This window comes from Bombyx mori, chromosome 17 (genome assembly GCF_030269925.1).
Source record: "Bombyx mori chromosome 17, ASM3026992v2".
Taxonomy (NCBI): Eukaryota; Metazoa; Arthropoda; class Insecta; order Lepidoptera; family Bombycidae; genus Bombyx; species Bombyx mori.
In genome coordinates, this window is record NC_085123.1 from 3,234,120 (window position 1) to 3,250,203 (window position 16,084).

The window sequence follows — 16,084 nt, forward strand, 5'->3', positions numbered from 1 at the left end:
TGACAACAGACGCTAAGAACAAAAGTTTGACTACAAATAGTATGCATGGGTGTGTGCGTCAAATACATGGTATGTAGTGTGTGTAATGTTTTCTTTATTAATTTAATGTATCTTTTATGCATTATTTTGAAAAAATATTAGCATTGTGCACTTCTTCTCTATATTCTCTATAAGTGTGCAAAATTTCATACTCCTCCGTCCGCGCAATTTTCGTAAAAAGGGATACAAAGTTTTTGCTTCACGTATTAAATTACCGTTTTGTGACAGGATTAAAATAATTTTGAAATACGTTTTCATACGTTTTACGATCGTCGTTATTAATTATATGAAGTACATAGTATTAAAATCTAAATTCAAAGTCTCAATTTATGTTATTATGTTGATCACTTAGTCATGTAAAAATTATATGAAGTATTTCTATCACTGTACATCTTTGATACGGCTTAATGTCATTACGCATCACCGACGCTAACTTTAGATTCATGAATATTTAGTATTTACGCTAATTTAATGTCAATAATATATATTTTATTCTATTCTTTAATTCATCAATAAAAAATCTAATAATAAAATGCCAAATAGATACAAGAGAGATAACCAGTTAATCTTGAAAAAAGAAATGATACATTGATAGAACCATAACTTTTTTTTTGAATTCGAGAAAATAGATGAAATAAGTTCGAATTTAAATACGGTGTTAATAAAATTAGCGAATTTCTAAATATAACTGCAAACTTATTGCGAATTTCTGTCGTGAAGCAGTAATGCGTTTCGGTTTGAAGGGTGGGGCAGCCGTTGTAACTGTATTGAGACCTTAAAACTTGTATCTCAAGGTGGGTGGCACGTTGTAGATGTTTATGGGCTCCAGGAACTACTTAACACCAGGTGGGCTGTGAGCTCGTCCACCCATGTAAGCAATAAAAAAAAAAAGAATGAACATAATTAGATTTTTTATAAAAAAGGTATTAGACAACTGTATAAAGGAAATATGTGATCAGAAATCAAAACATCATATTCATTGAATCATTTTACCAATCACGCGACGACATAAATAGAAAATTTTCCGATTACTAAGCTTTCCAGGTGTTTTGTTCGACGCACTGAGCTTTCCAACTTGAGAACAGCTACCGCAACAATTTCTCGAACACAATAATAATTTACGTAACAGTCTCGTGTGCACGAGAGATAAGCACTCCGAACCGGCGAGGCCTTCATAACGAGCCACTCAGAACCTAAGGTCATGTTCAGAACGTATCATGTTTTTGTATAATAAAAAGGTTGACATATTTTCATATTATGTGAATCGTAAACGGCGTCGGGTATATTTTTTAGATGATCTTCATGTTGTAATCTATGTGCGCTCAAGATTCGACTGAATATTAAAACGACCGTGATATCTTCTAGCAAAACTAAGCTATCGATCTACAGTAGATCAATAGTCAAGTTTTATATCGAAAAAATTCACTATTGCATACTCGTCGTCTCTTGTTATTTTCAAAAGCCCTCGTTGCCGTTGAAGCTGTTGTGGCCTGAAAGATAAGACGTCTGGTGCATTCGTATTGAGCGATGCACCGGTGTTCGAATCTCGCAAGCGGGTACCAATTTTTCTAATGAGGTACGTACTTAACAAATGTTCATGATTTACTTCTACGGTGAAGGAATAACATCATGTAATAGAAATCAAACTCGCAAAATTATAATTTGCGTTATTACAGATGGTAGGACCTCTTGTGAGTCCGCACGGGTAGGTACCATGACCCCGCCCATTTCTGCCGTCAAGCAGTAATGCGTTTTGGTTTGAAGGGTGGGACAGCCGTAGTAACCATACTGAGAACTCATATCTCAAGGTGGGTAGCGGCATTTAAGTTGTAGATGTCTATGGGCTGCAGTAACCACTTAACACCAGGTGGGCTGTGAGCTCGTCCACAGATCTAAGCAATAAAACAAAATAAAAAAACACATAATTGTTTTGACTGGCCCTTTCTTTAACATTTACGATTGCTTTTCCAGTATAATTTGTTTTTTTTTCCGTTAAGGGTTCTTGCTGTGAGCCTGCCGTGAATCTAGCCCGCGAACGCTAAAATAATGTCACAAGCACCAGAGATGTAAGGAGAATTATTTGATTAGTAACAGAGCAGCATTAATATGGAGTATATGAAGAAAGAAAACAATCGAGATTTTACTAAAAAAATCGTTTAAAGGAAAGTTCGGGAAGGTTCGAGAGCGTTTTAAAGCTGTGGCCGTGTGAAGTATGTTCAGTTCAACTCTACAATAGGATGGCGAATAAAAATCCTATCGAACTTTCCTTGCTATGAATCAGTAACTTATTATATACTATATGAACTATATTAACTAGATTATTATTTCGATACCCGTTCTACAATAGTCACAAAACGCGCGTGCAAATCGATTGTCTGCTAGCGCTGGTCTACATCAGAACTTTTTATTAAGTGACTTATTATAGTTAGAACCAAAAAACTTTTCTTCGAATATCAACAGGTACGAAAGATAATACCTTATTATTACGCCAGCTTTAAATACATTACTTATGTACTATATAAAGGTAAAGGAATGCCATTTATAACAGAAAATATTTTGGTCTTATGGGACCGTCACCGAAATATTTTTTATTTTTTTATTGCTTAGATGGGTGGACGAGCTCACAGCCCACCTGTTGTTAAGTGGTTACTGGAGCCCATAGACATCTACAACGTAAATGCGCCACCCACCTTGAGATATAAGTTCTAAGGTCTCAAGTATAGTTACAACGGCTGCCCTACCCTTCAAACCGAAACACATTAACTGCTTCACGGCAGAAATAGGCAGGATGGTGGTACCTACCCGTGCGGACTCACAAGGGTCCTACCACCAGTGTAGGCAAATAAAACTATATTACAAACTCAACCCTAAAATCTGGTTTCGTATGCACGGATCCTAACACGTGGAATTGAGCAACCGAGCAACGAGACCTGCCAAATACAAGCAACAATGTTCCAGTGATATACAAATTGGAATAGCTCTGGGGAAAAAAAAAGGGGAAAATTTTCACGACGTGTAAAGAAGCTCAATTTTTATTTTTTGTATTTTCTCCGGTTTTCCCGAGTCATATACACAAATAAAACTAGTTTTTTTTTTTTTTTTTTTTTTATTTCTTAGATGTGTGGACGAGCTCACAGCCCACCTGGAGTTAAGTGGTTACTGGAGCCCATAGACATCTACAACGTAAATGCGCCACACACCTTGAGATATAGTTCTAAGGTCTCAGTATAGTCACAACGGCTGCCCCACCCTTCAAACCGAAACGCATTAGTTTTACGGTTTTAATCTCGCGTTCTTCATTGTTATTTTGTTTTGCCGACGTTTACAGTTTTAGTGTTTGTGAACGCGACAGGAGTCCGTAAAATTTAATTTAAAGTCCGTAAATCAATTTAGCTACTAGCGTGAATAATGTTTTAAAGGTTTAAAAAAAATTACTACGACAGAGACTTAGTCACTTAGGCACAGAGACTCATGTCTCTTAAAACCATATAAACGGATAGGTGGTCTCATCAAAATATGCATTTAATTACTTCTTATTTCTGTTAATAAAGAAGCGTGGTACTTCGGCGTTGAAATTAGGTAATAAAAGATTATTCCTAATAATTCCCTATATTTGAATCATTTTAAAATTCGTGTCCAAATAGAAAAAAAAAATCTATGTCTATGGAACTTTCAATATATCAAAATGACATAAGCGCATAGATTTTAAATTCACGCTTTTTTTGAAAATACGTATAGTGTTTACCAAATTTGTATATTTATAATGTTCCCCTTGGAATTCAGCTTGACACAAATGACTATAATTCTAATATTTTACAATCAAGGCTAACAAAGCCTAATGAGCTCAGATTATAGTGTAATTATTGAAGTCTAGAAATACGGTAATAAGTCTAAAAACCTAGATTTTATGACTAAAGTGCTACCTACGTAACAAAGGGAAAATATTTAACGATAAAAATTTAGGTGCGGTTTACGAACACGTCAGCGCCGTAAATTTCTCATAAACTAGTGCCATTTGTACTGTTATTGTTCTAATAAAAATTGAGAGTATAAAATATAAGGACACATTTAATTTTACGTTGGATTTAATTTAAATCGATGGTATTCGCGGAATTATTAAGTAAATTACTGACTATACATACGCCATACCACTAGGAAAATGTGCTATAGTTATACATAATATAGTCGTAAATAAAAAAACCATGTAAAAATACCATGAAAAAATATAATATGTAGACAAAATCAATATAAAAAACTTCATCTTGTAACTAGAGCCAAGTTTGAAGCTTAAGCGTTTTTAGATGTTTTACAGCGGCTACGATTTTCGTAGATAATCTACGATGTTCGTAGAGTGTCTACGATGGCCATAGAGTGCTACGTAATACTTCCAATGAAGGTAATTTACATTTTCCAATAATGGTTTGAAGCGGGTTTTTTATTTATTTTTTATTACAATACTAGCTGACTCGCCAGACTTCGTAGTGCCTCAATCTATAAATAAAATACCGACGGGGGACACATCAAAGGAAAAACAAAATTGTTATTTTTATTTAATTCCGAGCATTTTCATATTTATCTACCTTTTAAACCTTCTCTGGCCTTCCACAAATAATTCAAGACCAAATCGGTTCAGCAGTTCTCGAGTTTTAGTGAGACTAACGAACAGCAATAAAAAATTAGGTACTTAAGTACTTACATAATAGTCTCCTAAATCTAGGCAACTATGAAGTACAATGATTTGCAATTGTTCTCACATATCCGGGCTGAATTAAAGTTTGTAATTGTAAATTTATTTTATTTAAGTAATCAAAAGTCTATTTATACTGTGTAATAAGTTACATCGCCTAATAAAGTTTAATATAATAATGATAAAAAATATAATAAGGGGTCTTTGTTGTCTTCAAAAAAATCATTCTGTTCATAATAAATATTATAATGGTATTTATAATTTAATCTTACCAGTGGCAGGTTCTTGAAGGCCTTTGGGGTCGGTAGCTTCGTCAGCTGTAGCTGTGGTCAGCGCCAAAGTGAGCAATAGCCACTGTAGGGCAGCCATTTTAACTGAAACAAATCGAAGAGGTTCAAAAATTGTTCCAGTTACTCATATTGCATGAGCGTAGTTCCATCAGTGGTCAATATCAAAACATATGCGGTCGGTGAGAAACAATTCCGTATTATTAAAAAGGTATCCTAAATCAAAATGTTTTTTTCTTAAATTAAATCCTATGCTCCTTGTTCGATTTCGACCACGGTGACGTCTTCAACTCCAATCCTAATTGTCATGATGTAATCGGTTATACCTAACATAGTGAACCTTATACCTAAATGTTTGCGCATGTTATTATATATTTACTATGAAAAAATAAGATAAAAATGAGTGAATTACTGAATAAAATGTTGAGGACGCCTAAGATTGCTTCTTGGCTCGAATTTCGAAAGTCACACGCACGCACACTAACACACGTTAATGGAAAGAAAAAGTAGAAAAATGTTAAATATAAATGAGTTAATTACTGAATAAAATGTTGAAGACGCCTAAGAATGCTCATTGGTTCGAATTTCGAAAATCACACGCACACACGCAAACACACACACAGGTCAATAGAAAGAAAAAGTGTAAAAAAGTAATGTGCCGTAAGCATGAGTAGATATCATCATTCTCATAACTATTTAATACTAGGCAGGGCACTCAATAAAACAAAACGTCTCTCTTTTTCTTTCTATTGACGTCCCTTTCTATCGCCCTGCCAACATCTGTGACAACCAACAAACTACCAACAAATAGAACCAATAAACTTATCAATACACAATTACTATTCATGTAAAGATAAATTAAGCCAACATTATTAATCTATTTCCAATTGACAACAGAAATACATAATAAACTGAGTTTCGTGACCCAAAAACTCATACAGGCACATTATCGTTGTCGTGTGTATTAAAAACGTCCTAATACCCACATTTAACCATGCCACTAACCATTAAATGCCTGAAAGGTAATCACAAAATGTATTCCCATACGCAAAAGCCATTCTATAACCGAAAGCTAACGACGGTCATTAAGTTGTAATGGTTATAGAAATAACTAGAGGCCTCACCGATGGTAATTTCTTGGTTTTCATATTGCTCTAGATGAGCTTTATTAGGACTATGGACACAACTGAAGCCTAAAGTTTAATTGCACTTTCTATGACGATGCGTCGCTCTTGACAGCTGGATTTAAAAGAGAAATAGTGTCATGGCGGACGTCGCTCGCTGACATTTTGACGTTCAGAAATTGAACAATAATCCTCCTTATGAAAAACCAGATTCTCTTTGAAATATCCATGAGCTTTGATAAGCTTTCACCATTTGAATAATCATGAGTTCGCTTGCCAATAAAAAATTCCACAATTGCGGTATTTGTATTCGTATATTATATTAGTATTCGAATCTCAGTATTTCATCCCGAAAACAAGTAAAGTATGATCAAAATTTTCTCCAAGTCACGTCCTATCTTCATTCTTATGATGAGAAGTATAAAAAGACAATTCCTATGTTACCTTGCACAGCAACAATTCCGGGCCATTCGCGACTTGCCGCTGAATATGACTCTTTTAACGCTAGCCTAGTTTCAGACAAAGAGACAGCACAGGGATGAAGCGAGGAAGAGTTTCGTATAATTTGAAATAGATATTATTATGTAATTTAAAATTCTTCAGGATAAATACAAGAAGGATCTCGTAGAAATTTAAAAATATTAAGCTTGTCTTTATACTCGGGTAATAAAGTGTTATATTACGCATATGACCCAGTTCCCTGACAAGAAAAATACTTTGAAAGATGTCAGGTCCCCCGTCTGCATTTCCGTTTTCAGAGTATCTGAGAGATCATCAATTACCAGGCTCCAGAATGTGGTATTCTCGGACGAGCCAAATTGGTAGCACGGTTGTATAGTGTAATATTTTAAAGAAATCTACACGTATTGACGAGAAGATCGCTGGGCATTGTGGGGATGACTTGGGTACCCATTTCCACGCAATGAAATCCAAATTAACTCAGACATCTAATAGTTTCATTTCATTGTACGTGAATTAGTTTGAATAGTCGATCAGCCGTTATATAATAAAGTTTATTTTACCTTCATCTTCAAGGATGATAGACAGATGATACATGATAGATATTCACTTGCTAAAATTTGTGAGCGTCAGTACGCTCGTAGGGTTAGGTTGACGATGGGATCGCCTGGTCATCTTTTTATATTTTATCGCTTAGATCGGTAAACGAAGCTCACGGTTCAACTGGAATTAAATGGTTACCGAAGCCCGTAAACATTAACAACGTAAATGCCATCACCTACCTTGCGATATGAGTTCTAAGTCTCAGTTTTATATTGCAATAGCCACCCTTCAAACTCAAACGCATAGCAGCTTCATGACAGAAATTATACCTGGGTGATGGTACCTAACCGTGCAGGCTCATAAAATGCCCTACAACCAGTCTGTACAAAAAAAAAACAATTAAATCTTCGACTTTATAAATAGACTCAAGATAGATAGCTACTCTAGATACTCACGAGCACGTCTGCCCGTCTCAAATAAAAATCTGTAGCAAAAGTGTGCAAAATTGGGCATACGGCAGCTTTTCCTGAGAAAACTATGACAGTTCTATATAAAAATTTAGATTAAGAACGTTAATCTTATGAATGTACCTAATATGTAAATGTTTGAAATACTTCTACCACAAAACGTTCAAACAAAAAGTATTACAGACGATTAATTCAAATGGGTCCCAATATGGGTCATGCTTAGAAATTCTAATTTCGACCCTGCTCGCTTTGTGCTGTCCCTACAGGCAAGAAGGCCGTAGGGACCGGGGGCAGTCATTTTCTACTCACACTGTCAAAGCGAGGTCACCTTTTATGTCGCTCAAGCTATTTTGTCTTGTCCTGTAACTTTCGCCGTCAACTTTCGTAGTTTAATATTTCTGAAATGTTTCTAGGGTCAGTTGGGAAATACAAAATACTGTTTTGAACTTTGCTCAGTGTGTGACAGTTGTGTTTTGATGTGAGTAGTTGATAATTTGCTATTCGAGACAAAATACACGTCTGTTTAATCGAAGTTTGAATAATACAACAGAGAAATTGGTAGAATAGTGGTAACCTCACAATAAGCCTTAGTAGGAGTCAAGATACAGTTCTTAAGCGATTGGTATTGTAATTGTATTTCTTTGAACTGAATCCTTTCAAAAAGGCACAAATTAAATTAAAAATTTCACTAAAACTTACACTTTTGTGATCGTATTTGTTTACTTATTTTTGAATAAAGAAAGTGAACTTCATATTTCGGACCGATAAAAGCAGAAAAAAGCAATTAAAAAAAATCAACACGTGTCTTCTTAACGAAAAGTCGTTAATGTAAGGACATTCCCATTAACTTTTTATTTAAATGATATTTCGTGTGATTCATTCGAGACATGAAAGCTAAATATTTTTTAATGAATTTTTTCTCATATTCAGTTCTTGTAATTAATTTTACGTAAGCTCTTTACGTAAATAAAATCTTCTCGCTGTCTGTCGAGAATTTCAATGAATGAGATTATTTAGCGAGATCTCAAGTACATTCGTTAGCTTGAGTTTTCTGTCTTACTCGGATTCATTCTGAATTCGAAAAGTGTGAGTGGGATAAAAATAGCAATGTAACGAACGAAAAATATATGTTCTAAGTCTTTTAATGAAGATTATCTTTGAACGTGACTCTTTTATCGTGAACTTTATACTTCATTCGTAATTCTTTGACCCCGAACATTGTCTCTAATTTTAGCCGTAACTTTAGGCTTCGCAATGGAACATTGTGAAACTTTTCAAGTAAATTAATTCTACGAAGCGTATGTTGAAGTTTTTGTAGTCATTACTTAGGATTCGCTTGGATTCTGTTGTCGTACATAGACTTATTAATGAGAAGAATAGTCATAGTCATTTTTGCTTTTTTTATTTTCACATCGGATTCTATGTTTTTTTATCTCTAGATGCATGCTGAAGTTCAAATCCTTTAAACCAAGTTAAATGCTTATTGAGTTAATTAGCATTGTGGCTTATGTACTGGGAGACGTAGCGTGGGTAGGCCTCCCACAAGGTGGGCCGACGACCTATTAAGGTTCGCGGGGATCCGCTGGATGCAGGCAGCGCAGGACCGGTCTTTGTGGCGAGGCTTGGGGGAGGCCTATGTCCAGCAGTGGACGTCCATGGGCTGATAGATAGTGGCTTATGGACAAAGGCAATGCCAATGACAACAATTTTACTGAAATTCTTATTTTATTTTTCTAGATTGGCACACAAATTTCACACTAATCCAGATGGTTATGTGATAAGTAAAGCCCATTGCGAAATTTCATATTTACTTTTACCCAGAAAATTATACTGTTCTCGGGGGATGATATTTTTTATTTTCTATGTCACGCCCGAAAAAAATATTTTTAAAAGTTAGTTATAATCTCTTCGTGAGAGAAAAACAGTTGTTCCTTCAAAATGTTTCGAAACTAAATAAGACTGAAGAGTCAATCAACCGAGAGAAAGGATCTTCACCCTCATGAGAGTTTCAGCTTTACAGGATATAAGTCGCAGTACTACACAAAGGTATCGAGCAGCCAGTGAACCAAGTAAGTGGTAAAGTAATCGCCCTGGAAGACGCTTTCATGTGGACTAATGCACCGACTTCAAACAGACTACTAGTGCTGTGAAACTTACTAAATTTGGACGGAAATGCAAAGAAAAACAATTGTCATTTCTCACATTTAGTAATCGATTTTGAGGAATTATTCAAAATCGAGATATAATTAATAATACATTTTAACGAAATTTATCACAGATTGTAAAAAGAATACAAACATAAAGTTTATAGTTTTTTACTGCCGACATTTTTCAAGAATATCTGATTTATAATGTAGCAACCCTTTGCCTTCTTATGTATTCACAAGGTGGAATTCTGTGGCGCATTAGCGAAGGTCGTGCCTATTACAGATTCGCCTGAAGGCTTAGATGAGACCCTTTGTAACCGGCAAAGGGAATTAACGAAGCTTTGGCACGTTGAATAAGAAATTGTATGAAATCAAAACGTCTAAGTGTTAGTTTTATTTAGAGTACGCTGTTTTTATAAGTCTTATATATAAGTAACATATACAGGTACAAAGAGGTCGTCACTAAAACAGAAACTGTGACACTGTCTGCCTTATAAATAAGCTATCTTAAGTAATCGAGTTAAGCAAAATTCTGTAGACACGGTTAATGATTTGCCGTAACGTCTAGAGCATCTTAATTCAATGTATCAAATAATTTACAATTTTCGTTGGGATTTTTTTTCTCTACCTCTTCTAGTAACCTCGATGAGTTATTCTAGATTCACCGAGCTAGTAGGTGAGCTTACGGGACTCAAAACTGACGATGTTGCTAACACAAACCCTAGCAAGAGCCGTACTTCGCAGAGTGAGAAAGTGAGAAGTGGGTCGCGTTTCCGATCCGGTGGTAGATTTCTCGTAGGTTCGTAGGAACTCAGTGGGCTGCATCTGTGGGTTAATTTACTCGCCGAGCCCTTCGTTGCAAGCGACGGATTCGACGAGAGCGGTGACCGGGTTTCGTTGTGACCACACACTCGAACACAAGTTTGCGGTAAGTTAACATTTCGTCAAATTCAGTTTCACGATCCATGTTGGGTGAGTGGTTACAAGTGCTCGTGGACATCAAAATACCCACCGTTTTCGATTCTTTTTTAAATAATAAACCGGTACCCCCGCTCCTCAATCGAGAACGTTCGTTTGATTTTAAGTGTTGCAAAGTTCGCAGGGACGAAAGACCAAAATAAAACGAATTTTTAGTTGTTTCAAATATTTATAATTTATCGCGTCAAGAATCATTAGCATTCACTCTCTTCGTTTTTTTAATCAAAAAGGAAAATTCAGATGATTGTTCAAATAACACATTTTTTTATTTGAATGTAATATTATCTATCTTTCATTTAAATTAGGTTTGGCGATGCCTTACGATAAGGTCTACTTAAGATCAACTTTGTTTGGGTTAGAGCAGTTTTATTATTATTTTTTTTTTATTTTTTTTTATTGCTTAGATGAGTGGACGAGCTCACAGCCCACCTGGTGTTACTGGAGCCCATAGAAATCTACAACGTAAATGCACCACCTACCTTGAGATATAAGTTCTAAGTTCTCAGTATAGTTACAACGGCTACCCCACCCTTCAAACCGAAACGCATTACTGCTTCAAGGCAAAAATAGGCAGGGCGGTGGTACCTACCCGGGCGGACTCACAAGAGGTCCTACCCATCTTCCGTAACATACCAATACGTAAAGTTTTATTCTCTTTACGTCTCAACAAAATGAACAACGTAACTTTGTCTTTGAATTCAACTCAAGTTTACAGTAAAAATACTGAATATAACCCATGAAAACGGCCGAAGATATTTATAAAAGATTTTATCTATATATTAATACGTGAAGCAAAAACCTTGTATCCCTTTTTACGAAAATTGCGCGGACGGAGGATTATGAAATTTTGCACACTTATAGAGAATATAGAGAAGGAGTGCACAATGCTAATATTTTTTCAAAATAATGCATAAGGGATACATTTAAATTAATAAAGAAAACATTACACACACTACATACCATGTATTTGACGCACACACGCATGCATACTATTTATTGTAAAACTTTTGTTCTTGACGTTTGTTGTCAAATTGAAAATAGATTAAATATTGTTGTTAATATTTTTTACAGTGTAGTCTTGGCGAAATTTGTGATTATAGAAGTATAAAATACAATCAAAATAGTGTACAAACTTACAATTCCAATTAATTTCGACTACTGCGGGACCACTAGTTAATATTATTATGTCAAGTCATTAAGCAATCAATCAGAATCTAGCCCGTAGTCTTGATAAATAAATGCAGTGTTGCTAATTTCCAATTAAACTATCGTTTATTACATAAAGCATCGTAAATTACGAATGTGTTTTATCGGTACACGAACTTCGAAAGCAATTATCAACTGTTTGACGAGGGTCATGCGATACGGCGCTCCGCTGAAATGTGACTTCGATATTGGTAATCTATTTTGCGGGATATTTATATTATAATATGTATGTGTTCGGTTGATGAAGTATATACGCAAGTTGGCAAAAGTGCTTAACAATTTCAAAATGTTTAGAGTCGAAATTAAGTAGCAATTTTTTAATCTGACCTTTATGAATGAGAAACTTTATTTTTAAATAGTGCGAATGAATACTTTAGTAACACGAATGGGATGGAATGGAAAACAAAAAAAACGAAAGATATGTCTGTTTTATATAAAAATGAGTTTTAACTGTAGGCTGCGGTTTTGTCCCTGGCATTGCTGAAATCCATGGGCGACGGTAACCACTCACCATCAGGTGGGCCGTATGCTCGTCTGCCTACAAGGGCAATAAAAATAAACGAATACTTTTTGGTAAATATTCTGTAGTCATTTGACATTCCTTTTGCACGTACAGCCATGAATTATCGATAAAGCCAACCGCCGCGGCGTCACTGTACGAAAGTTCCGACGCTCTTTTCTGGAGAGACTCGATGTTTTTAAGATATGAATAAATCAGTTCCAATACTGTATTATTCTTGATCAAAGGAGCTCAAGATAAAAAACAACGTATACCACCGACATAAGGTTGAACTTAGTTTATTCCTATTCAGCAATTCTTAAACTGGAATGTGTGATTGACTCCGGGCAGAAACAGACCGAATGCTGGCATTCCCGGGGCGTTCACAACACGCCCTACCAGTCCTAATCCAATTTTCAACACAAAGCAAGTTCTGTTTTATTCAACCGCGTCTGGGGTTTCGAGATGAGGCCGCACTAATAATTTGGCACGATATCAAGATACGCGGCGCGCTCGTGCGGGCACAACTTTAATTAAACTAACATTAGGTAAGTTTCGTCTGCGATTACACGCGGCCATGTTTGTACGTTCACGTTCGCGTGATTATCAAACTGTTATTGAAATTGATTAGGAATTTAATTAAGCGTTTAAGCGGCGGCTCGTTTGCGAAATTCCATTTGGTTTCTCTGACGTTTTACTTCGCGATAAAGAGGTTTCACAGAATTAATATGTATATATATTAAAGCATTTGAAAACTTTTTTTTTTTATTGCTTAGATGGGTGGACGAGCTCACAGCCCACCTGGTGTTAGGTGGTTACTGGAGCCCATAGACATCTACAATGTAAATGCGCCACCCACCTTTAGATATAAGTTCTAAGGGTCTCAGTATAGTTACAACGGCTGCCCCACCCTTCAAACCGAAACGCATTACTGCTTCACGGCAGAAATAGGCAGGGTGGTGGTACCTATCCGCGCGGACTCACAAGAGGTGTTACCACCAGTAATTACGCAAATTACAATTTTGCGGGTTTGGTTTTTTATTACACGATGTTATTCCTTCACCGTGGAAGTCAATCGTGAACATTTGTTGAGTACGTATTTCATTAGAAAAATTGGTACTCGCCTGAGATTCGAACACCGATGCATCGCTTCAACACGAATGCACCGGATGTCTTATCGCTTAGGCCACGACGACTTCATTGTTGATATCAACTGTGCATATTAAAGAGTATAAGTACTTTGTACCAATCAAATGTTCTAACAAAGATCATTAGGTAGATCGCTAAGAGTATTTGAAGTTATGGTGTGTGTTTCTTCGATTTTATTTATCTTTCCGAAGGAAAGTACTCTAGAGAGCTTTCATCAACTTTTTTATTTATCCTCTATCTGTCTTGCATTAAATTATGGTTGGAAAGAGTGCAGAACTGTAGATTGGAGGCTCGCCTGTAGCCTGTATAAGCATCAAACGATCAGATAAACTGTATATTTCGTACGTAGCGGCTTGCCTGCGTTTTGGAATTGACCCATGAGCGACGGTTTGTACTTCCATTACGAATCTTCGAATATAATCAGATAGATCTTATCTTACCGGATATAATTACCGTATTATATTTCAACGAAGCTTATTACGCTAAGCTACTTTGTAAAACATGTGTTCATGATTTACGAAAAACAAAATAATATTTTTTGTCAAATTATTCGAATCCTTCAATCGAGGTGTGCGGCGACATTTGTGTTGTAGATGTCTATGCCCCCCCTAGGAGGGTTACAACCACTAAACACCAGGTGGGCGTAAGCTCGCCCACCCATCTTAATATTAAATAAATAAATATGTATCGTGTAGAGTTTTACTTGCCTAAAGAAATTGGCTAAAGGGTTAAGGCTACAGGCGAGCTACAGCTTACGACTATTTCTAGACATATTTTAATGCAAGACAGATAGAGGTTAAACAAAAAAGTTGATGAAAGTTCCCTAGAGTACCTACTTTCCTTCGGAAAGATAAATAAAATCGAAGAAGCTATCATCGAATAAAAGTTATTTGATAGATGACTGAAACGCGCTAACGGCATTTTCAATAAGACTTTACATGTTTTATACAACAAATATACAATTAAACAATTTCTGAACAAAAACATTTGGAATCGAGCAATCCGTTTACCGGGCAGCTTCACCCGTTCAATGGAAGATCTTCCCTTTATCGATCCTTTCAAAATAGTATTGTGAATTACTCTTAGTTCATAATTTGCAAAAACAAAGTCCCGATCGACAATATCAACGATATTATACTGTAAGTTAACTTATATCTCAAGCTAGGTGGCGCATTTACGTTGTAGATGTCTATGGGGTCCAATAACCACTTAACACCAGGTGGGCTGTGAGCTCGTCCAGCCATCCAAGCAATAAAAAAAACAGTTAATTCTCCCTAGAAAGCAGCAGAGAAGGGGTCTATTTTTCTACAATACGGCGTCGATATAAGTCAGTATAAGACATTCAGTGAAATGGTCAGCCGTATTTCTTCATTAGCCACTAGCGAAGCCTCGTAACACTTTAAGTAAATAAGAGAAAGCAATCATAGTGTAGGTCCATTAAACATAACATTCAGTTTATAATTAAGAAAGGTCTCGAGCACCCAGAAGGGAATCCGCTACAGAATGAGAGAATTTAATTAAAAGCAAACATTATGAGGGCAGTTGGAACGACTGTATACATGTTTACTACTACGTTACTCTATGTTATTATTATTATTAGTTTTTTTGGAACGAAGTTCCTAATGGGACGATGCGGAGGGGGTACCCTAACCGGGAAAAAAACGTCCGTAACGTAAGATTTTTATTAGTAATGCACACAGTGTACGACTTAACTTTGTAATAACGTACAAAGAATAACATATTTTTTTATCATTCATTGACCACGATCTCAGAGCGTTCGTTTGCGCAATACACTAACTCTTATGCAAACAATCGTGAATGAAGTGTACCACAATAAGTTCGCACGTTACCGAGTGACCGTGAGTTGTTGTGAAACCTCTAGTTTTATTTTCTTTATACCTCGAATAAAACTTAAAATTAATATTTTTATAATAAGGAACTTCGTTCCTATCCGGTGTCCCACGACACCACACATCTTTTTTTTTTTAAGTAGCTTTGAGAGGCTACTTCAGCTTCACCCTAATATGTAGGTGAGCTCACCGGCCTCAAAGCTGACGACGTTGCTAACACGAACCCTAGCAAGAGCCATGCTTCGCAGAATCTACCACCGGATCGGAAACGCGACTCACTGAGAAGATCCGGCGAGAAACTCAGTGGGCTGTGTCTGTGGGCTTATTATTTATGCTACTTTAGAATGCAGTAGCTGTTATTTTAATACTGCTATTGTTCTGTCTGACTGTTTGTTCGCGTCATCTTCGGACTTACTAAACGGATTTTAATGTAGTTTCCACAGATTAATTTGCAGCGGTAAATAGGCTTTTCATGAAAACTGGATATTGCAACATACTTTTATCCCGCATTGTATAAGTTTTTTTTTATTTTCGTTCTCAAAGCATCGGAAGGTTTTTGACGAAATTCGCTTTGGGTACTGTAAATACAGTATATATGTAAAGAAAAACCTTCATAGCCTAAAACTCTTTAGTTTTCTAAAAGGAATTT

General features: G+C 36.0%; 1 protein-coding gene across 2 annotated transcripts in view; it reads right to left on the reverse strand.

Annotated features, from left to right (window-relative positions):
• LOC101741472 (thrombospondin type-1 domain-containing protein 7A) overlaps window positions 1-16,084 on the reverse strand; it is a 109,153-nt gene that overhangs the window by 76,718 nt on the left and 16,351 nt on the right. The window contains exons 1-2 of one of the 2 annotated variants that reach the window (XM_062673279.1): window positions 6,138-6,258; window positions 4,999-5,100 (exon numbers count right to left, since the gene is read on the reverse strand). In XM_062673279.1, the coding sequence (XP_062529263.1) occupies window positions 4,999-5,095 (97 nt within the window). In that variant the 5' untranslated portion in view covers window positions 5,096-5,100; window positions 6,138-6,258. Of the gene's footprint in view, window positions 1-4,998; window positions 5,101-6,137; window positions 6,259-16,084 lie in introns of those variants that run through there. The other variant, XM_062673278.1, reaches the window with a different exon arrangement.